Source organism: Chenopodium album, chromosome 14, assembly GCF_948465745.1.
Source record: "Chenopodium album chromosome 14, dcCheAlbu1.1, whole genome shotgun sequence".
Lineage (NCBI taxonomy): Eukaryota > Viridiplantae > Streptophyta > Magnoliopsida > Caryophyllales > Amaranthaceae > Chenopodium > Chenopodium album.
Genome location: NC_137847.1, coordinates 11,921,609 through 11,945,095, shown reverse-complemented (window position 1 = coordinate 11,945,095; position 23,487 = coordinate 11,921,609). Strand labels below are relative to the sequence as shown.

The following is a 23,487-nucleotide window of genomic DNA, read 5'->3' as shown; positions in this document are numbered from 1 at the left end:
TTCAAAACCACCAATGGAACCACCGCCATAGCTTTCGGAACCAGCGCTATTTATATTAAAAGCTACAATGGCGGCAATTGAGATTGTTGTGTAGAAAGAGGGAGCAAATAAGTAATGGAGGGTTGGAGGCAATATTATACGAAGTATCTAATTAGCTATAGACCTATAGTGAATTTGCAATGATTAAAAAACAATAATATGGAGATTGCCAGATGCAGAGGAGTTAAATTTAAAGGAGAAGCCTCCATAGAAGGAAGACAAGGGGTATTAGGGTAATAATATTAGCAAATTAACCTATACTCAACTTTTTAATAACAGCAAGTTTACTGTTTTGATTATTATAAAAGTTGAGTGTTACCAATCGGAAGAAAATTAAAATAAAGGTACTACTTGAAAAAGCCAATAATTAAATGGTACAGACGTACAGTACCATTTAGAAAATCCCTTTAAAATATCAACTAATTTAACAGTGAAGTCAGACAACAATCAGTAAATATGTTAATACTTCACAGGCTTGCTGTAATTTCTTTCTCCAATCAAAGTAATATTACTATAAATATTGCTAAATAAATTAATAGCCAAATAGAGTAGTCAACAACTCAACATATTACATATGAACATGAAACATGTGATTATGCATTTAATCAGAATTTAATATTCAGTAGGAAGATTTATCAAACAATCTACCCACACTTTTATTTATTCATTAAAAGTTTCTATTGTTTCTCTGGTATTAACCAAAAACAAACATGATAAACTTACACAAAATTCAAATTTTGCAGCTAATCTTTATCTCAACTTTAATCTCTTTTTCTAAATCACAACCCAAGATTATCAAGTCTCTACCTGGTTATCCTGGCAATCTACCTTTCACCCTCGAAACCGGGTAAGATATATCATCGTACGATATTCATTTGTTTATTTTATGTTCCCTCCGTCTCTAACAGTTCTTCCTAGAAACACTGTTACGGAACGATCAGACAAAGTATGCTAATAACAGATTGAAAAAAATTTATATATTTTTTTGGTTGGTTATCTATTATGAGGCAGATATATAGGGGTTGGAAAATCAGAGGAAGTGCAGTTATTCTATTACTTCATTGAATCAGAAAGAAATGTAGAAGAAGACCCTCTTCTGCTTTGGCTCACTGGAGGTCCTGGTTGCTCTGCTTTCTCTGGTCTTGTTTATGAAATCGGTAGGTATCTGTATCTTTCACTTAAAAAAATGATAACAAAAATAACAAATATTATTCATAATATATAGTTGTGTCGTTTTTTCTTCTTGCTCCTATTTTTTTTAATAGGTTTGAATCTATGCAATGCATAAACTAATACACAAGCAATCGTAAGAGTTGTTTTATTCACCTTACTTGAGTATAGTCGAGAAAAAATAATTTTTGATAAGTTAATAATTTTGAAAATAAATTCAAACTGATGACAAGACTAATAAATTCAAACACTTAGTTTCAAAAAAATAAATTCAAACACTTATGACAAGAGTTAATATGAGTTATTCAAATTAAGATCGATCTACTAAGTTCAAATAAACTCGGATAAGATTAGATAAGTTCAGGCAATATATTAGACTAGACAATTAGTAGTAAAATTCTGACTTTTACTACTTCAAAAATTTCTTTAGGACCTCCCACTTTTTTTTTTTTTTTTTTTTTTTTTTTTTTTTTTTTTTTTTTTTTTTCCACCTTTGAGGACCTAAGCTAAAATGGAGTTAAGTTAACTCAAGGTGAGTTAAGCATAAAGTTCTGACATCACTAATAAGTAAGTTAACAAAACTCTAGGACCTAACATTCTTTTTTTTTTTTTTTTTTTCACCTTTAAGGACCTCTTATTTTTTTTTATTATTTTTTTTTCATTTTTAATTAAGTAGTTTAAGTGTGAACAATCTCTCTTCCTCCATTGTAACAATTCCTATTAATTTACCAATTTAATAATAAACAACATATCATTTAATTTAATCAACTTTGAACTAGATTCATCAAATCAAAATCCAGTACTAACCCGAAACAGATGTCACAAATTACCAACTTTCATCAAGTCTCTTTGTCCAAAAATAAAATGAGAAAAAAATTGAAAAAAAAATATTACTTCAGTTTTTTATTATTTACAAAAATGAATTATTTATACATATCTCAACTTTCAAACATAATAACCCTTTATTACAAATAATAAGGAATGGAAGTAGTAAAATAAAACTTTCATTAAATATGAAACCACATAAATCCAAAAACAATCAAATCCAACCCATAAAAAACAAAACTATCATCAACCTTATCAAATAATACACCATAAAAAACCGATCAACCAAAAAATTAGTAAAAGTAAAAAAATTCAATTATCTGTTGGGGGAGCAACTGCCTAAGAGAATGAGAAAGAAATACTTCTGATTGAGGAATTAACATTTATGTATGATAATGAATTAATTGTGATATATGTTTGCACTTCATGATGTATAAAGAATTGATAAAATCCATTCAAAAGAAAAGAAAAAAAAAAAGAATTGATAAAATAATGTTGACATAAATTAAGGACCTAAGTTTTTATTTTTTATTTTATTTTATTTGCTCCTGTAAGTTAAAGTTGAGTTAAATTGTTGAAAAGTTAACCACAAGTCCTCAAAGGTGAAAAAAAAGTGGGAGGTCCTTAAAGATGAAAAAATCAAAAAGTGAAATCCTTCTCTTATGCTTAACTCCTATATATATATATATATATATATATATATATATATATATATATATATATATATATATATATATATATATATATATATATATATATATATATTTTATAATTTGTGACTACATTTGGGTATTTTTCTTTTTACAAAAAACTCAAGCTTTTGCTTGAGTGGGATAGTACAATATTATGACAAATAAACTATCTTAAAAACGCCATTTAACATTTGGAGTATTAGCTTAGATTTAGTAGCTTTTGTATGGTGATAAATTAGTTAGAGCAACTTAATAGCAACCTGTTTTATCTTCTAGTTTAAATTGTCACATCATCTTTTTAGTTATAATTTCTCTAGCTAAATTTTCCTTCAATGCATGGCAAGCTAGTTGTCATTTATTTTTTTCAACTTTATTTTTCAATTAATTAATATTTTATTAGAAAAAATAATTTCTAAGCTAATTAGTGAATTATCCTCCAACAGTTTCGCTATTAGCTTGAAAATTATAGAAGTTTCAAACAAGTCCCCAAAAACAACTATTAGAGTTGCTCGTATGCATGAAAATGGAGTTTTATCTCTCTTTTACAGCCCCCTTTCGTAATGATTTGATACTTTCAGTTGTTCAAAACAATTAAACTACTCGACAGGTCCACTAGCATTCAATTACAGTGCTTCTAATTCAGCCAGCATACCACAATTTCAGTTAAATCCATATTCATGGACAAAGGTACGCAAGTTATTTATTCCTAGCGTTTAAGGATTTATCTAAATAAGACTAGTGTTGTTGCTGTATAAAGAAGACATGTTTTAATTTGTAATGCATATCCCGCCAAACCAACTACATATTAGTGGGGAACTCTACATGTGATATTGGGATCATAACTTCGAGTCCAACCAATTGTAATAGGAGTAAGAGAATTTCTCCTGTGAGAGATTTTGGTTCAACATAATAGAGTCCTTCTTACCCAAAAAAATAAAAAATAAAATAATGTTTGTGGTATTTCCTTATTTTAATTTGTTTGTTACACATTGCCTTAGCTTTCACAATTTTTAAAGGTATGGACCATTACATCTTATTATTTAGCTTGAGGTAAAACTTTTAAAAACCTAATAATTTAAAAAGATAGTATTACATAATAAATTTTTATTTAAAATATTAATCGAAATACATAGTTAAATTAAGGCCAATAAATAGTGTAAGAAAATCAATATGGAACAATTTTAAAATAATGGAGGAGTATCATTATTTTACATAAAATACTATATTTTTCATTACATTTTTTGGGATTAAATAATTCTTAAATACTACATTGATTGCTCTACTTATTTAATTTATACAGTTTAAATTACGCAATTTATTAGCATTTACACTTGCTAACGCATAATTCTGACCATTGCTTATTGCGGCATTGTTTAGGTAGCTAGCATTATATTTCTAGATTCTCCAGTTGGCACTGGGTTCTCATATGGAACAACCTCAGACGCATACTACAGTGATGACATATTACAATCAAAACATGTATATGAATTTTTGAGAAAGGTTAGTGTATTTTAATTATATTAATAATCATTGTAGTTATAATTTTTGGTGTTTTCTATAAGATTATCAAATACAGGATTGTTCCTATTATGTACTTGTATAATTTAGAAATGCTCTTTTTAGTTTTACATTTTACAATCCATGCATCAAAATAATACTTAGTACTTGATATAAAAACATGTGTAATATAAAGATGTGGATTGTTTTCCCTAAAGTAGCTTATTTACACGAATGCAGTGGCTTTTGGAACATTATAAATTCAAAACAAATTCTTTGTATATATCAGGAGACTCATATTCAGGCAAGATTGTTCCTATTGTTGTCAACGAGATTCTAAATGGTAACGTGTGTTTAGTTTAATTCAGTTCAGGTCATTTCAGTTATTATTATCAATATATATTCTCTTTTGGAATTGCTTTCAACCAAAAAAAAAATAAATAAAAAAATAAAAAAATTCTCTTTTGGAATCATGCTATTATAATAATAATAATAATAATAATAATAATAATAATAATAATAATAATAATAATAATAATAATAATAATAATTATTATTATTATTATTATTATTATTATTATTATTATTATTATTATTATTATTATTATTATTATTATTATAATAAATCAAGACGAATTCAACAACATATCAATAAACTATCGTCAATTTATTTTAGTATGAAATTGAACCTCCTTAATTTGGCCTACATATGAGCTAAGTGGATGTGGACTGAACTCTCTTCTTTGGTTGCTCAAACCTATTTTATATCAATATATATGATAACATGGTATAAGAGATGAGCTTGACGAACTCTTTTGAATCGGGTCTGTAATTACTGCTATTATATACTCCCCGTCCCAATTTTTTTGCCTCATCGCAAATAATTGGGTCAAACACTCAAACCTCAAAACTTTGACCATAAATTCTCATTAATTAATATGAGCTACTCGTGATATAGTAATGTGAGGTCTTGTTGGATTCCTCTTATTGTGTATTTTATTAATATCAAGCTTTTATAATTTTTTTCTCTTATAGAAATAAAGTTATAAACATTACAAAACATGCCTTGAATACCGTGTAAAGCCAATGGAGCAAAAAAATAAGGACAGAGAGAGTAAATATTTTCCTTCTAGCTAGAGAAGGAGAAAGATGTGTTTATAAGTGGACCGAACTAGATCTCCTCATTTTTTTGGGTTGCCTAAGCCCATTTAGGGCCTGTTCTGATTGACTGAAGTGAGCTGAACTGAGCTGAATTGAACTGAACTTATTAGAGCTGAACTGAACTGAACTGAATATTTTATGAGAGAAGGAAATTAAGAACTAAACTTATTGGAACTGAACCGAAGTTATTGGAACTGAATTGAACTAAACTGAACTGAAAATAATTTGAAGAGAATAGACCCTTAATATTATCTTAAAATTTAACAATCATTTTAAGAATATATGCATGTTAATGTTTACATGCATTTTTAGAGAGAAGAGAGAAAGAGAGGTGGTACCAATGTTTACATGCATTGATCATTGTAATTGATGTTTGTTTATTTTGTTTAATGAAGCCCTAAAGACTATATACAATATTTTCCATTTTTATAATAAATACAAAGATACAATTAATTAAGAACTACTGCGTATTTATCTAACAATCTGAACTCTGAATTGAATTTGTTTGTCATGCACTCATGCATTCTTCTAGTTCTTGTTTTTACATACGTACTACTGGTTTGTGATGAAGAAAATCCTGAATCCCGAATTATATCTATCTCCATGCTTTATTTTGTAGGGAACAAAAACAGACTCATACCGAAAATGAATATGAATGTAAGTTCTCTAAACTGATGATGCATGTCATGCATGTTTTGGACATGTAAAAAATAACTTTCAAGATTTTATTTTCCCATTTTTGCAATATTTAGTCAAATGATTCAAGAATCAAGTTTTGTCAAAAAAAAAAAAAAAAAAAAAAAAAAAAAAAAAAAAAACCAAGAATCAAGTTAATACTTTACATGCTGAAGGAAATTTCTATTATTTTTTTAAAACCAGCTAGCTTAGATCTAGTGTATGCATAAATATATAATAATACCAAGATATTTTTTTTTATAACTAATTCAAAGTTTATTTTGATTAAAAATCAATTGGCACATGATAAGTCTCACATTTCTTCATAACAATAATAGTTGATTGTGTCAAAATTGTGCGCAAATTTAATAGTGTGATTATTCTTGACAAAATAAGATTAATTTAATTTATGAACATAAAATTAAAATTGTAGTTTTCAAAAATTATGATATTATTTTATATATTTTTTTGTACCGTTGAAATTTTTTTTAATTTTAATTATTTGTTGAAACTTTTGTTTTCCCATACCTTAGATTATATATTCTAATGTATAAAAATAATTTCCTTATTGATTGATAGGTACTGAAATACTCCATAATAGACATGTTTTGAACTATTATATATCAAGATATTGTTAGATTCAATCGTGAAATGATAATTTAATAGGTTTAGATTTAGTAATCAAATTATCGATACCGAAAAGATTTTTTTTTTTCAAGTCATTCGGGTTTTTGTTATTATTTCATAGCTTTGCTTTTGGAAAGCGGGGGCTTTAGCTAGGGATTGGGGTAATTCGAAGGCTACACGTTTATTAATTAAATTTTTCCGTCCATATAATATTTAGGAAAAATTAGATCTATAAATCCTAACTTTGGGCAATTTATTTTTAAAAGTCCCAACTTTGCGTTATTCTAGAAAAATCCCAACTTTCTGACCCATTTACTTTTAAAGGTTCCAAATGACTGCTGACCTGAAAAATAGGTTAACTCTTTAAAAAAAAAATGCCACTTGTCACTTTTTAACTGGTCCAAAAAAATTAATTGTTTTTTTTAAAATCTGATTAAAAAAAAACAAAAAAATAATAAAATCCAGCAGGCCCCCCCACCCTATCCCTCGCCGGAAAATTTCCCCCACCCTCAAAATACCCTCCCCTGCGCCGAAAAGACGCCTGCTAGTCTCCACCCCCCGGTCGAAATCCCCTCCTTTCCCTTCCCCACCCTCGAAAACCTCCCTAAAACCCAAAACCCTCCCGTTAAAAACCCCCCACTCACAATTAAACCCTTAAAACCACACCCCCTCCCTCCCCACACCGACGAAACCGCACCCCTGGACGGTTTTGGCGTTGGGGAAGGGAGGGGGTTCGATTTTAAGGGTTTAATTGTGGGTGGGGGATTTTTAACGGGAGGGTTTTGGGTTTTTGGGAGGTTTTCGAGGGTGGGGAAGGGAAATGGGGGGATTTCGAGGGGGGGTGTAACACCCCCGATTTACTAGCTGATAATAAACAAGAATTTAAAGGAAAATAAACGACCTTTAAATAAAATTGCGGAAGCATACACCTAAATCGGAGGTATTACCGCCACACTCACAACCTGTCGAGTGTTAAGGCTTACAAAAATCCCAATAATTACAACCCAATAAATCTAAGTGAGCTATTTATACAACTTTATAAAGTCGTTATAGCATACTAATCGAAACACTTGAGCTCCTTTAGCTACGATCACTTCATCAACCTGTTTAACCAATCTTTTCTGCTCACCATTAAGGACAAATTCCAAAATAGATCGTCGCAGGGCCACCATAAGAAAAAGACATGGCCGCAAACACAAGTAGCACAACAAAACAACACACACACGTCAGCAAAAAGCTGAGTAATCACCACATATCAGAATACAAAGAATAATTGAATAATCTATATTACTAGCTCAATTAAATAATGTAGTTCGAAACTACATTACACATTGTACTCTGAAAAAAAATAACCTTTATCAACTCAACCTCGAATAATATAATACAACCCTTCACTCAATTAACTCATAACCAATAAGTGTGCCACGCTCTTTGCTTTATACCTAGCCTTGGACATGGGTAATTCGAATAACAAACCAACAAGTATAAAAACTTGAATACTCTCAATAACCAGAAAATACCTTGAACCAGACCACATACGGGCCAATTCCCACTGTAGGAGACCATAGAAAAATAAATAATAAAGATTGTACCTCATTCTTAACTCATGATCATTATCTCATTACCAACATACCAAGGACTAGGTCTATAACGCCGAGCCTCAAACCAAGAGTAAAATATAATAATTCTCAACCTTTTGATCTCACACATCGATCAAATAATTATTCATAAACAATCTCAACAATGGCACATGTTCCCAAATAAATAACATAACAATTCGGTTCATAATATCTCAACTCTTAAAACACATACTAATAACCCAAATATAATCATATCTCAACCCAAAAATAATACTCTACATTAATAACCCTAAAACCTCAATAAAACAATACTCTCTAGAGCAACAACATTAAAAACCCTAAAAATAATAATCAATCATACAACAAAATAATACAACAATTAACTTATATATCAAGACATATTAACCAATATATACACAAAACTTGATCATCATAGAATAACAACAAATTATAATATTTGCACATAATTATACAAAAGAATATCACAAACATCTCCAAAAAGTTTCGTTTGATAACAAATTTAGAATCATCCATATCATCAATAGTATAGGAGCAGCACATAATCGCCAAAATAACATGTGAAATCAATAGAAACAAACGAATTCTATATTACGCATAAAATTATAAAATAATGAATATTATCATCTTAGTCATAGTTGATTACACGGTAAACACTTCAACTCCAAATAGAATAAAACACAAGAATATATATATCAATCAACTGCAACAGTTTAGAAATTGTTTGATTACACATATAAAAAAAAAATGATTAACTCCAAATTGCAGGGAATAATCGTGTGATTACCTCTTTGAGATGAATGTTTATAGAAGAATTGATGGAGATTGGTCAATGAAACAAAAGTACAAAACTCATGAAATAATTTTGGGATTTGGTTGATAAATCCCACGCATCCAAGAACAAGAAAACGCCGGCTTCCGCTACTTTAATTTACTTTTTTATTTAATAATCATAATATTAGAATAACTAAAGAGAATATTAGGGTTTAACATATTTCATGTACGCTTTAAATTATAGAGTCCTATTTAAACAAAATAGGGTTTAAAACTTTCCGAACTCTGAATTAAAAAAAAAATGAGATTAGGAAAGTTATTTAATAAATAAAAATAAACTATAATTTTTTTTTCATAAAATATATTGTATAAAATCGTAAAATATTCGGGTATTACAGGGGGCCTGGCCGGCGTCTTTCCGGCACGAGGAGGGGGTTTCGGGGGTGGGGAAAGTTTTTCGGCAAGGGATGGGGTGGGGGGCTGCTGGATATATTTTTTTTGTTTTTTTTTTATTTTTCTGCTTTTTTTTTTATGTTTTTTGGACAAATAGAATGTTGACACGTGGATTATAACCTGTATTAGCAGGTTTGGTGACCTGTTGGGACCTTTAAAAGATTATGAAATTTAGATGGTACACCAAGGTGTACCATGCTCATGGTACACCTTGCTAAAAATAACAGGGCATTCTTAGATGGCTATTTATAAAATAAATAATAAAAAAAATAATCAAAATGATTCCATCCTTAATTTAAGGGATTTGTTATTTTCCATATTAATAGTTAACAAAATTAGATTTGAAATCTTTGGAGAGATCTAAATACAATTTCGAAATACAGAAAGAGAATTTTTAGAGAGAGAAATTTAAGAAAGAATTATTTTAGCAGGAAGAATTAATGGCAGTGTAGTATAAATTTCGATAAGATTCCAATTGTATATCCGTTGGTAATACAATATGAGAATGAAGATTTTGATAATGATGACGGTGAATTTGAGGATTTTGTAATAAAATGAAAAGGTACCTCTTAGTGTTTTTTTTTATTTTTTTATTTTTTATTTCCGGTCGTATTTAAATTTCATAATTATAGCTATAATGTTGATGTTGATGATGATGATAATGTTATTTTAAATTATTAAATTTCATAATTTGTAGGCTTTGTAATTAAAGGAGATAATTTCTTTTTATTAAATTTCATAATTTATAGATTTCAGAGATTTCATAATTTTCTGAGGTTGAAGATGATGTTCTTCTAATTATGATGAATGTTCTTTTATCACTTATTTGATTCATATTAATTTTGTTAATTGTAATGGATTATGCTCTTTAAGTCTGATTAATATGTTCTTTTTATCTAAATTATATGTTCTTTGCATTACAAATTATGTTCTTTACGGTATAATGTTCTTTGGGCTTCAATGATATGAAATATGTTCTTTTTACTTGAATAATATGTTCTATGTTCTTTTTTTTTTTATCCACAATGTTCTTTGATTTTGTTCTTATGTTCTTTGAGGTATTGAGTGATGTACACATTTTTGTTTATAGCACATATCATTTTAAAATTCATCTTGAATTATATTTATATATTCTATATTCTTTGATATTAATTAACATATAATAATTGTTTTTTTTCTTGAAATTCAAGACCATGAAGGTTGTTGACGATTCAATTTTTTTTGTACATAGTCTATTGATGATTGATTTTTAAATCCAAAGAACATCCATAATATTAATAAAGAACATCATGATATTATAATAAACATTATTTAAATTTAATAACCATCACGGTCTAAAGACTAAATTTAACAAACATTTTCACAATAAGAAATGAACATTATATGACAATGAAAGTACATTATTATTACAATCAATGAACATGGACGTTTAAAATATATTATCAAAAGATCTAATAAAGATCATTATATGATATAAAAGTGGATATATGGAAGAAAAATAGTACTTCGTATTAATAATTAATTGTACATTACAAACAAATATAAATGAACATCATGTTTTCTAGTAAAGAACATTATTAGAATAAATAAAGAACACAAAAATTACACATGGCCATATATTTAAGATCCATAATAATTAAATACATAGAAAAAAGAAATGGTGGAAGTATATGAATGATTTTAGTAGGGATTATTTTAAAAATAAAGAAACTGAAATAAAAATATTTTGATAACTGAAATTTTAAAAATGAAAATGAAGTTTTGATTTTGAATTTTTAGATTTTGAAAATGAAATTTCGAACTATTTTTGGAGAAAATAATTTTAGAAAGAGACAAATATTCCAGAAAATGAAATGTTTTGGAAAAATAGTATCAATTAACGTGGGACATGGTGATTTGTTTCCAAAATTTAATGAATATACCAAAAATTTCCCGCGTTCTTTGTTTTACAGCTACATGTTCATTTTGGTTATATGTTCTTGCTCCAAAACAATATGTTCTATCCACATTTTTTAATTTGTTTGATGTCTGCGTTTTATGTTGTGGGCTGAGTCGTTTTTGCCCGGGTTTACCATGCTCATGGTACACCCGGGTGTACAGATCATGCATTATTAAAAGTAAATGGGTATGAAAGTTGGGATTTTTCTAGTATAACGCGAAGTTGGGAATTTTAAAAATAAATCTCCCAAAATTGGGATTTATAAATCTAATTTTTCCTAATATTTATTGGACTTAGGGATACATACTTGGAAACCCAGTAACGGATAATCACGCAAGTAAAAATGCAGGACCTAAGTACATGCATCGTGTATCACTACTTTCTGATGAGCTTTATGAGGTAATTTTTATTTTTAATTTTTATTTTTTAACATCAATTTTAATTTTCTGATAAGTGTTAGTAAGGATTTTTGATACATACCCATGCTATATAGCATCATACAACACGGGGTATTTTGGTCATTTTGTGTAAAACTTTAAATTTCAATGGTAATATTTGACATACGAAGTATTTGGTATCATTGGAGTACGTATCTATATCTATACTTAGTATTTAAAAACAAAAACCATCATCCCTATAATGCCACATGTACATTTCATTTTTTTCTCTACAATGCCACATGTCACTTCATTTAATCTTTCTTTTTTTAATCCCTTTTTCATATGAAAAAAAAAAAAAAAACTTTAATTCAATACATGTATAAATTATTTAATGTTGTTTGGTTCACTTTCCTCCAGATTAATTTCAATTACAATTGCATTCAATTTTTACCTCTTCTTCTCCTTTATAAACTATTCATTTGACAATATAAATGTATTAAAAAATAATTATTTATATATTATACCTATAAATAAACCGTGCATTGCACGGGCCAGAAGGCTAGTTAATGGTAATATCAGATACCACATCAGTAATCTCATCTCTCATCTCTAAAGTTTGTTCTTGTTTGAAATTTCTTTGGAAGAAGACTAAGTATTACATATTGTCGTATTTACTAATTTGTGTACTTTTGTCGATTTATTCAATTCTATAGTCTGCCAAAACAAATTGCAACAGTGAATTTGCAAATATAGATGCTAACAATACAAAGTGCTTGGAGTCAGTTCAAGCTATATCAGAAGTAAGTCATAAAAATCTTAATTATGTTTTAAACAACCTTTAATCTTTAAATAATTATACAAATCACGCACCCTTTAATTCCTTATTACTTGCTTCATATTTTCTTATAATTTTAGCTGATGATTAGTACGTACTAATACGTATATATGCAGGAAAGCGATCTCATTTGCTCACCGCATATCTTAGAACACAAGTGTATGTATGTATCTCCTAAGCCCAAAAAACAGGTTACAACACCAAATTATTCAAACGATGATCCTCAAAATTCTCTCCGAGGCAAACAGAAATGTCGGGTATTTGATTATTCTTACCATTCTTTGTATCTTATAATTGTATACTACTTTTGTTTGCGTTTAATCTTAATGTTTACTATTTGCACAAATATTAAGAATAAGATATAATAGTGAGTGTTGATTGATATAATTGAAAGTGTGTAAAAAATTGGACGAGTGTAAGGAAAAAAAAAAAAATTATATAGTAAAAGAAAGTGGATATTGTTGTGCGTAGAATAAAAGGTGTTTGCCAAAGATAGCATGAATCAAATTGTTACAAGCTAACTAAAATGGAAAGTGTTAGAAAATCAATTCAATCAAAAGGTTAGGATGATGGTTGAAATCTATTATCGATTTATATAGGCCTTATTTGGTAAATGGTTTTTAGCTGGCTTTTTCATTGGCTTTTGGCTTTTTCTTTTGGTCAAACAGCCAAAATATATGTTTGGTAAATGGCTTTTCCGCCAAAAACAAAAAGCTAGTCTTACTTACATAACGCAAAATGTTCCACTTGAAAACGGGGGTGGATGAGAATTTTTTTGAATTCGTGACCTTTGTATCACGCTAATTCTTGATACCATGTTGAAGGACCATCTCAACATGTGAATTGAACTTTTGCAATTAAAAAAAATAAAATAAAATTGTATGGAACGGAGTAGTATTCTGTTTGTAGTTTGGTTTAGCTATGATGGTTTACACTTTTCCTTGATTATGCTAGCTTTAATGTATCAACCTTTTCTTTTTACCCTGTTTTATGAATAATAGAATACCCATTACTTGCTCTCCTACACATGGGCAAATGATATACAAGTTCAAGAGGCACTTCACATTCAAGAGGTATGCTTTCAACTTTCAACGTTTGATATGAATATTTACAAGTTCTCTATCATATAACAACCCTTAGCATCATTAAAAACACAAACACATCAAATTATTGCCTTATTGGTGTTAATTGGTATGTTACGATCGATCTTAGATATAAAAATATTGTAGTATGGTATAGGAAAAACAAAGACTAATCATCCGAAACAATTAGGAGGAGGTGTTGCAATCTTTGAAACAATTAGGAGTTATTGCAAAATTGTTGGAATATTTATGGAATAAATGGAGCTTATGAATCATATATATGAAGTTTATATTATGTTAGGAGTTGAGGAGGATTAGTATTATGATTATACTTAGAGGTATGGGAAAGCAAGATGTATAAAAGTGAAAATACAAGGCAAACTTGACTAATTTGTGCTTCGCCCTGGCTGACAGGGCAAGGGCGTCTTGTAGGGCAAAAACGAATAAAGATAGTCAATTAGCTCAATTTCATTTAGATGTTGCCCGCGCCCGATCGAGCGCCCATGTCTGGTCTGCTAGGGCAAAGGGGGGTTTATCAATTTTTACATGTTTTCCAAAAGTGCTTTGCACGCCTGAGCTGGTCTGACTGAACGAAGTGCAAAACTAACAATTTTTTATAGTTTTTGAACGGCTTGCTTTGTGAACGGACACATCTGTTGGAATCAAATTGCTCTTCATATAAACACTATAAATAGGAGTTTATAAGACATGTATGATGGATGAGAGAAGTATTACAGCATCATTCTTGCTTACTTTGAGAGAAAATCTGCAATAGTTTTCTTAGAGTGAAAACAAACACATTTCTACACAAACTTTGTTGAATTAGTTTTGCAAGAACAAGCAAAATATTTGGTTTTTCATTGTATATCCCAATAGTTTTATGTCAAAGTAGGGCTTCCAGCTTACCCTCATTCATTCATTCAATCATATATATAGAGTACATAGTTCCCTAAAGCATATCAGAAAGATATTCATATTATCTTGAGCTTATAAACTAGGAAACTGAATATATGATAATAATAACAATGATATGATATGATAATATTTCCTAATATACCTAACATTTTATCGTGTAACTCGATTGTTCCAAACAGAGTCGATAAATAACTATTTGGAAAGCGTTTATCACGTGCCTTGAAGAATTTATCCGGTCTCTTTGTACATCAATTTTCATTGTTTTTCTAACACAAATCATTTGGAAATAACCAAAGGTTTATAAACTATTAACTCTCTGTTATTTCATTAAAGAAAAAAATTCTAGATCATAGCCTTTTTAGGTGATTAATTATCTCTTTTAATTTTAACAATGTGAGACACTTACGTTCAACAATATAATTGTAAGTATTGATTTTGGGATTTTTTAATATTCGGAGAAAACTATAATGTATATTTTGTAATCTATGCTAGAATAATTATTTTAAAATAAAACAATAGAAAGTTTTGATCGCAATGTACAAATGACAAGTACAGCCAATCATTTTTTTAGTGCAAGAGTAAGATACGATTCTCTTCGCATTAATAATATTATTTAAAAATAATTTTATTTTATTAAATATAATATTAGTTTAATAAAAAAAAATTTAGTTCAGTAAAAAAAAGTTCAACAAATAAAGTTAAGCTCGTCAAAAATAATGAACAAATATAATAGAATTAGAAGAAAAAAGTTTTAATCGGTTAAAATAATTTAAATTCAACAAAAATAGTTAAATAAGAGAATAGGGTATAGTTTCTTTATTTCAATTCATTTTGATTTTGATTTTGAATTTTAAATTGTATAATGCTCCATAGATTTTTGAATTACCTATAAGCTGTATAACCTAACTATTTTATATTAAGCAGGGAATGGTTGATTATTGGGTTAGATGTAATCGCAGCTTATCCATGTATACGAAAAGTGTTCAAAGCAGTATAAGCTATCATAAAAGTTTCGCAAAATACTTTCTTCGAGCACTGATATACAGGTTTGTGCCTCTTTTAATGCTTTTTTTTTTGTGCAGTGTTTACGGAGCTAAAAGGACAGATTATGAGAATAACTTAATTTTACAAAATTAAAGTTAATTATTATTGAATTGAAATCATTTATACTATTTTAACTTTCGGTACAATCTATTTATCCACTAAAATTAAATTTCTTAAAAAAACCAAAATAATATAAAAGCCTTTTGAAATAGATACGAATTACTTGTTATAATCTACTTGGAAAGACCGATTTGGAAGATATCCTATAATTATATTGAATTGAACAAAAAGGAATACGGAGTAAAAGAAAATGGATGAAACTTGAGAATTTTCCAAACAACTTTTTAATTTTATTTTTGGTTTTGGATATGAATTTCTTGTGTGCATTATAGTGGAGACCAAGATAAATCAATATCATATGTGGACTCACAAGATTGGATCAAGCAATTAGATCTCTCAACGGACATGCATTGGAGACCATGGTTCGTTCATGGACAAGTAGCAGGGTGAGTTTCTTCATCTTTGAATCTCCTACTCTCCAAATTGTAGACTACGGAATACTTTATATACTCCATATATTACTTCTATTTCATATTATTTGCAACGATTACAGATTTTTCACATACATTTTATGTTAAACCATTACAAATAGTATGTCACGAAGATAATAATTTATATTAAATATTTTAATTAGGGTAGTAGTAAACATGGGCATCGTGCCGTGCCGGGCCGTCGCGGGCCGTTCCTGGGTGGGGCTTGTGCCGGGCCGTGCCATGCCGGCTTCGCGGCGGGTAGTGCCAAATTTTGGCACACCCCAGCCCACGGCACGGCACGACCCACGTGCCTGGCAGGCTGTGCAGTGTCGGGCAGCGGGCCTACCCGTTTTTATTTTTTTTTTATTTTTTATTTTTTAAATATATATGTATATAAAAAAAATCGATATATATATATTTTTTTTGAACAACTTAAGTTTATATAAATAATGTTATTAATTTATATTTATGTTAATGTTAATATATTTTTTTTTTGAACAACTTTAATTTAATTAAGTTTATATAATTATATAAACTTAAACATAAATTATTTGTATAAACTTATTCATTTATTTATTAAATAAGTTTATTTAATTAAATAAGTTTATATAAATAAACTTAATTAAATAAGTTTATATAATTAAATGAAGGTGGACATGGGCCGTGCCACGTGCCGGGCTGGTGGGCCGTGCCGGCATGCTGACCCACGGGCCGATGACCGTGCCACTCGCTGTGCTCGTGTCGGATTACAATTTTTTTGTTCACGGTACGGTCCACGGCCCACAAGTGGGCCGCCATGCCGTGCCGGGCCCGTGCCGCCCACGTACCGGCACGGCCTATGCCCACCTTTAAGTAGTAGTGTAGTACGACAAATGTACGCCATATAATGTATTTTGCGAAATTAATTGTATTTTATAAAGTGTAATATTAGTATGAAATAATAATTCACATTGGGAATTTATGCCAACATTAACGAAACTCTTGATGAGTTTTAATTTTAAAAATGGTATGGGGCCATAAGTAGGGATGTTAGTGGGGCGGGTCAAGTAGGAGACTCGCCCCATCCCCGCCCTAGTCGGGTGGGCATGGGTCTTGGTTTGCGGGTGGTGGGGGCGGGGATGGGGATAAAAATCATATGGGTGATGGGGCGAGGGTGGATTTTACATTGTTCCTGCCCCATCCTCGCCCACCCCACCCGCCCCACTTCATACCCACCTCATCCCCACCTCACACCCACATCTATATATTTTTAAAAATAAAATTATATATTTTTATACTATTTTATATAAAAAAAATTATGTAAAATAAAATAGTAGATATAATAATTGCAATACACTAACTAGAAGAGTGTGTAATATTAACAATAATTTTTTTTTCTTCTTGTAATCTATATTAATTATGTTGGATTGTGTATTGGGAGGTGGAGATTAGGCGGGTCTAAGGTGGGGATTAAGTGGGGATGGATATCCAAGTGGGGGGAGAGCCGGAGATGATTTTGGAATTGTATCCGCTGGGGCGGGGATGAGGGTGATCCGCCCTAGGGATGGGGATGAAAATTTTGGGTGGGGATGGGGATGGGGACGGGAAGGCCAATATCCGCCCCGCCTTAACCCGCCCCATTGACATCCCTAGGCATAAGTGCATAACTCATAGTTACGTTTACATGACCATCCTTTATTATCAAAACTAATTATCTTTAAATCATTTTGCAGATATGTTACGGAATATTTACGCTTTCCTTATCGCTTAACGTTTGCTACAATTAAGGTAATTGTATTTATGTTACTAGTACTTTTATAACCTATATACTATATGTAGAACTAGACTTGTCAATCCCGACCCGACCGAATGACCTGACTCATAGATTGACCCAAAAATGACCTCAACCTGAACTTACACAATCCAAAGTGGAGTTGACCTAAATGTGACCCGAAACCAGAAGTGACCTAACCCGACTATATCCGACTCGAAATTGACCTAATATTCAAAGTGACCCGACCTGAATTTGATCCAAAACCCAAACAGACCAGACCCAATTCAAACCTGATTTAACTGACCTAAAAAAATTTGTTATCCGAAGTCGCCTGAACAATAATTACCTTATTATTATTATACTCGAAATGACTCGAACCAAAAATAATTGATACCAAAAATAATATAGTTGATTTAGGGCTTAGGTATTTGACCCGAACATATATTTATCAATGGAAAAATTACCCGGATTAGAATAATCTGACCTTTGCCTCAATTGCCTAAAAATAATCCCACCTTTTAATTCTTTTTTAATAATCCGACCTTTGATGTCAATCCACTTTAAATGATCTCAACCGGTCATTTAATAACTTGTTATAGCTAGTTACTTTTTTTTTTTTTTTTTTTTTTTGAAACCTTATAGCTAGTTACTTGACACGTGCTGCATCTGGTTTGTCTAAAAAATATAAATAACTTTATTATTTGTTTTTTAATTTTATTAAGAAAAAATTTTAAATAAATTGTACATTTTTTTAAGAAAAAATAAAAACAATTATTGCTTAATTGATAAAAAAAAACATTAAAAAAACCACCCCTAACAGCCCAACCACCGATGACGGCCGCACACTCCTACCAGCCCATCCCCTACGTGACCCCCCTGCGCCGGAGCGGTATGCCGCGCCGACCGCTCTCCCAGCTCCTCCTTGAACCACCGACTCACCTCCCCTGAACAACCAACCACCCTCCAAACCCTTCCCTGTCCGATCTCGAACTCCCCTCCTTCCCCTGCCACATTCCGGTCGACCGGCCCCCTCCTCTTCCCCTGTCCCTTTTCCGGCCCCTTCCCTTCCTCTCGCCCTGATTTTGGCCCCCTCCCCTTCCCACGCCTTGATTTCAGTAATAAACTTATGGTATTGGTGGTTTAAAGGCAATGGAAGAAGGCAGGGGAGGGCACGGAGACCGGTGCAGGGGAGTTTGGTTTGGGCATCACAGGGCTGGCGACCGATCTAGGTTGATGGTAGGGCAGGGAGGTGGCTGGGGCGGGTGGTAGTTTTAATTATAATGTTAATGAATGTTAGTTGTTAATTAGGATTTAGAGAGTAGTAATCATTTCCTTAAAAAAATTAAAATTAAAATTAAAATTAAAAGTTTTTTCTACCAATCACATTTTGGTAAGTGTAAGTTAAAATTTAAAGATTAAAAAAAAAAAAATTACCTGCTCAATCGGTCACAGGTCACTTGGGACCATTTGAATGGATTGACATTAAGGGTCGGATTATTAAAAAATAATCAAAAGGTGGGATTATCTTGGATGGATGAGGCAAATATTGGATTATTTCGGACAATTTTTCCTTCATCGAAAATAATCTAAACCAAATCAATTTTTTTTCCTTACCTTTTACTTGAAATAAATTGTATAATGTGCATGTTTTCCCAGGCCATTTGAGTTATAAGTTATTGGCGAAAGATTGAAAATTAACAAACTTACAACAGATCTCATAATATACTAGAGTTGTGACCATAGATTTAGAAAAGACTAACTTAAACTTAAGAGGGTAGGTTTTATTTTATTTTATTTTATTTTTTTTAAAAAAAAAATCTTAAGTGTAAGTAGATGTTTGAACTTATAAATTAAGATGTAAATTGAGGTTCCAATGAATAATTGTAGGTAGTACCATATTGTGATCGAGCATCACACTATTGACCTAACCTGAATTGAACCGACAACTGAATTTGAAACATGATCCGATCCGAAGTGATCCGAACTTGACCTAATCAGATTTCAACAAAAAATGTTGACCAGATAACCAACCCGACCCGATTATCTGTTGACCCAAATTGACTCGACATGTACCCGATCTGAATATAATTTGTTGACCCAAAATCAGCCTAATCCGAAATGACCTAACCGTAACAACCCATTTATCAAGTTTATGCAGTACTAATTGCTTTTTGTGTAAAATTTTACCTTATGTGTGTCTGTTAGTAATATATAAAGTAATTAAGTTGTTTACAATTACAAAATCAGCGTGTTTGAGTGTGGCTGGCACACCATGTGTCCGCTTGTAAAAGAACAAAGTAGTCCCTATAATACTGATCAAGTAACCCATGTAATACTTACCGAGTAACCTCTATTACACTGACATAATAACCCTTGTAACACTAACCGAGTAACTCCTATAACACTAACGAAGTAACCCCATGATGACTTGTTACACGGTGTATGTGGCCAGCCATATATAAAAGTTGGTGTAACATTTTTAGTTTTGTGCAGGGAGGAGGCCACACTGCGCCAGAGTATAAGCCTCAAGAATCGCTTGCCATGATTGAGAGGTGGCTCGGATTGAGCTCGTTATAGTATCACCTTAAATTTAAGGAAAATTTGTCAATTGCAGCCATTTAACGTTTGTATTTTACAAATTGTAGCCATTTAAAAAAGTTTTGCAAATTGCAGCCCAATGGTACTGATAAATTGTAATTGACCCCCAATTCATTTTTTACATTAATTTGCATGCTAAAAAATGTTCAATAAAGGTTTTAGGGTCATTTTAGCTCTTAATTAAGGGTCCGAATTGAGCTCGAATTTGAAAAAAATTAATGTAAGTGCCTAGATTTGTGATAAAAAATATATCAATTTGTGTGCAACTATTTTTTTGCCGTGAAGTAACTTTAAAAAAGAATATAATAGGAAATTTGTAAAAATAATTTCATTTACTACCTCTGTTTCATATTATTTGCAATGATTAGACAATTTTCACTCACACTTTATGTCAAATTGTTGCAAATAATATGAAAAAAGATAGTAAGTATAATTAATTTCAATTCAGTAAAAATGTTGAAGTTCAGTAAAAATATATAATTTTAGTTCATTAAAAAAAAATTTCAATTTCAGAAAAATTAATTCAGATGAAGATAATATGGCCTAAGTCAAACATGTCCTTAATATACAAGATTTGTTATTAAAGAACATGGACATTTACTATAGTTTATTAAGAGATTTTATAAACATCATTATATGGTATAATAATGGACAAATGAAAAGAACATAGTGTTAACAATTAATTGTATATTACCAACAAAAATAAAGTGTATACATCTACTTTTGGTTTCCTATCCCGACCGGAAGTGCTATAACGATAAAAAAAACCATCTTTGTGCTGGATCAACATGAAGGATACTTATGGATTGCTGATTAAGACTTAAACACATAAAACGACTGGCTCGACCTAATGCGAAATGAACCAAAGCTAATTAAAACTAAGCACGATCAATAATCAGGCCTAATCCTGAGATTAAACCTAATTTTGTTGGATTTAGAGATGCCTAGGTTAAAATTCGAGGCTACCGCAGGAAAAACCGCACGCAACCCAGTGTAGGCATCGTTTGTAGTGTGCCTACGTTAAGCATGTGTGAATATGCTTGGCACTCTTAGGAAGTGGGAATTGACATATACGATTAGGGACAAGGAAAGTAGGGAGCCGCCAACAAGTTTTTAAGAAACTTGTAAACCGTTCACGGATCATAAAAGGCAACCACGAATAAAGGGACAACGATAGGAAACAACGATTGACCCATGAAGGTTACACCCCATTCATAGTCCATGAGATTACTAACTCCATATGGTTCAGAACCACGAAAGGAGGATCGGGGATGATGGTTTGAAGTGAGTCATGGAGTCACATTTGCTCGTATTGGCCTCTACTCGATTCTTATAGTGAAAAGTGATTCGTGCGATCTCAAAGGCATACAAGCAAAAATTCAATTTGCTCCAAACTATTATTATGCTAAATTGGTTGAATATTAATGCAACATATAATTCTAAATATTTGTGATCACTTAATTAAATAACAAGATTAAAAAGGAACCTAAGCCGGTCGTCCAAATTATCTTATTAGGCGTGATATTTCAATTACATATTCCCTTTAATATGGTGATCATAATAACAATAGAATAAACAATAATATTGGAAGCAATTCAATAATAATATCATTAGTCAATTCAAATATAAATAAACCTAATCATGATACTAGCAATATAAAATAAAATAAGTAATTAAATTAATTGATTACTCACCTTACGCGCGTTCCTTTAAATTGCTACATCATGAATAAATTGTTAGTAATAAAAATATAAATCAAATGGAGATTAAATTAAATTAAAAGTAGAGTTGATTTGGTCCAAACCCTTAGTTAATTCTACCTTTCACGCCCTAGTTTAAGGACGGAACCTCAGGTGTTGTGTGGACTCCTGGGAGTGATTAAGGAAGGAATGGTGTAATTAGGAATATAGGTTTAAGGCTTGGAGTATGAGAAAGAGAGAAGAGAATGATTTTTGGCGTAGAAGAGAGGAAGAAAGAATGATTTGGTACCCCGAAACTGCAGAAATCAGGTATGTATTTATAGAGGAAATGATCAGGGGGATCACAAAAAACCCTAGAAAGGATTAAAAACCCTAATTTGGGCACCGCGACACGGCAATGGGTACCGTGACACGGTACAGATTACTGTATTGCGGTGCGCAATTTTGCCCTAAATACGTATAAACTGATAAAGCGCGTGAAGATATGTACGCGGAAAGTACGCAGAAAAACCCCGTGTCACGGTATGTGTACCGTGACACGACAAAGGACACCGCTATGCGGCAATGTCCACCGTGGCGCGGCACGTGGCACCGTGTCACGGTGTACACCCTACCCAAAATAGCGTCTAGATTCATAAACGAGTGAGAAAAAACGCGGAAAAAACATGGGAAAGCACCGTGACACGGTGAAGAATACCGTGTCACAGCATCAGGCCCCGTGCCACGTCAGCATCCCCCGTGACCCGGCAATTTAGCTAATGCGCGGTAATTCCAGTTTTTTACGAGTTTTTAAAACTATGATAACTTTTGATCCGTAACTCAGAATAAGGCATATAATATATAGTTGGAAATCTTATCAAGTCTACTTTCCAACCTAATTAGAATTAGGTTAAAATAATTTGTACATTTTAAGATATGGCCGTTTTAGTGAAAGGGTGTCGGTTTTGGGCCGAGTTTAGTACTTTGCTCATATCTTCTTCGTTTTAAATCGGAATTGGGCTTTTGATATATATTTGGAAAGATTACTTCAAGGCCTATCCAATAAAATAATAATTTGATCAAAATTATAGGGCCACAAAATCAGTTTTTCTCAGTTTTGTGATATGGATACGAAAATTGGAAAGTGAGTTATGGTTGGGGAAATGGGCTAAAAATTAGGTTGGTTTATGAAATTTATTCAATGGAAACATGGATTTA

The 23,487-nt window shown here is 31.1% G+C and overlaps 1 protein-coding gene across 1 annotated transcript; it reads left to right on the top strand.

The window, feature by feature from the left end:
• The first annotated feature begins 655 nt into the window (after positions 1-655).
• On the top strand, positions 656-20,615 carry LOC145577786 (serine carboxypeptidase-like 1). Its single transcript, XM_081635232.1, has 14 exons — positions 656-886; positions 1,051-1,196; positions 3,334-3,413; positions 4,104-4,226; positions 4,464-4,566; positions 6,004-6,041; positions 11,748-11,849; positions 12,544-12,630; positions 12,782-12,922; positions 13,667-13,738; positions 15,587-15,708; positions 16,099-16,212; positions 17,952-18,006; positions 20,486-20,615. The coding sequence occupies exons 1-14, from the start codon at positions 750-752 to the stop codon at positions 20,567-20,569; spliced, it is 1,404 nt and encodes a 467-aa protein (XP_081491358.1). The 5' UTR covers positions 656-749; the 3' UTR covers positions 20,570-20,615.
• Positions 20,616-23,487: the final 2,872 nt, after the last annotated feature.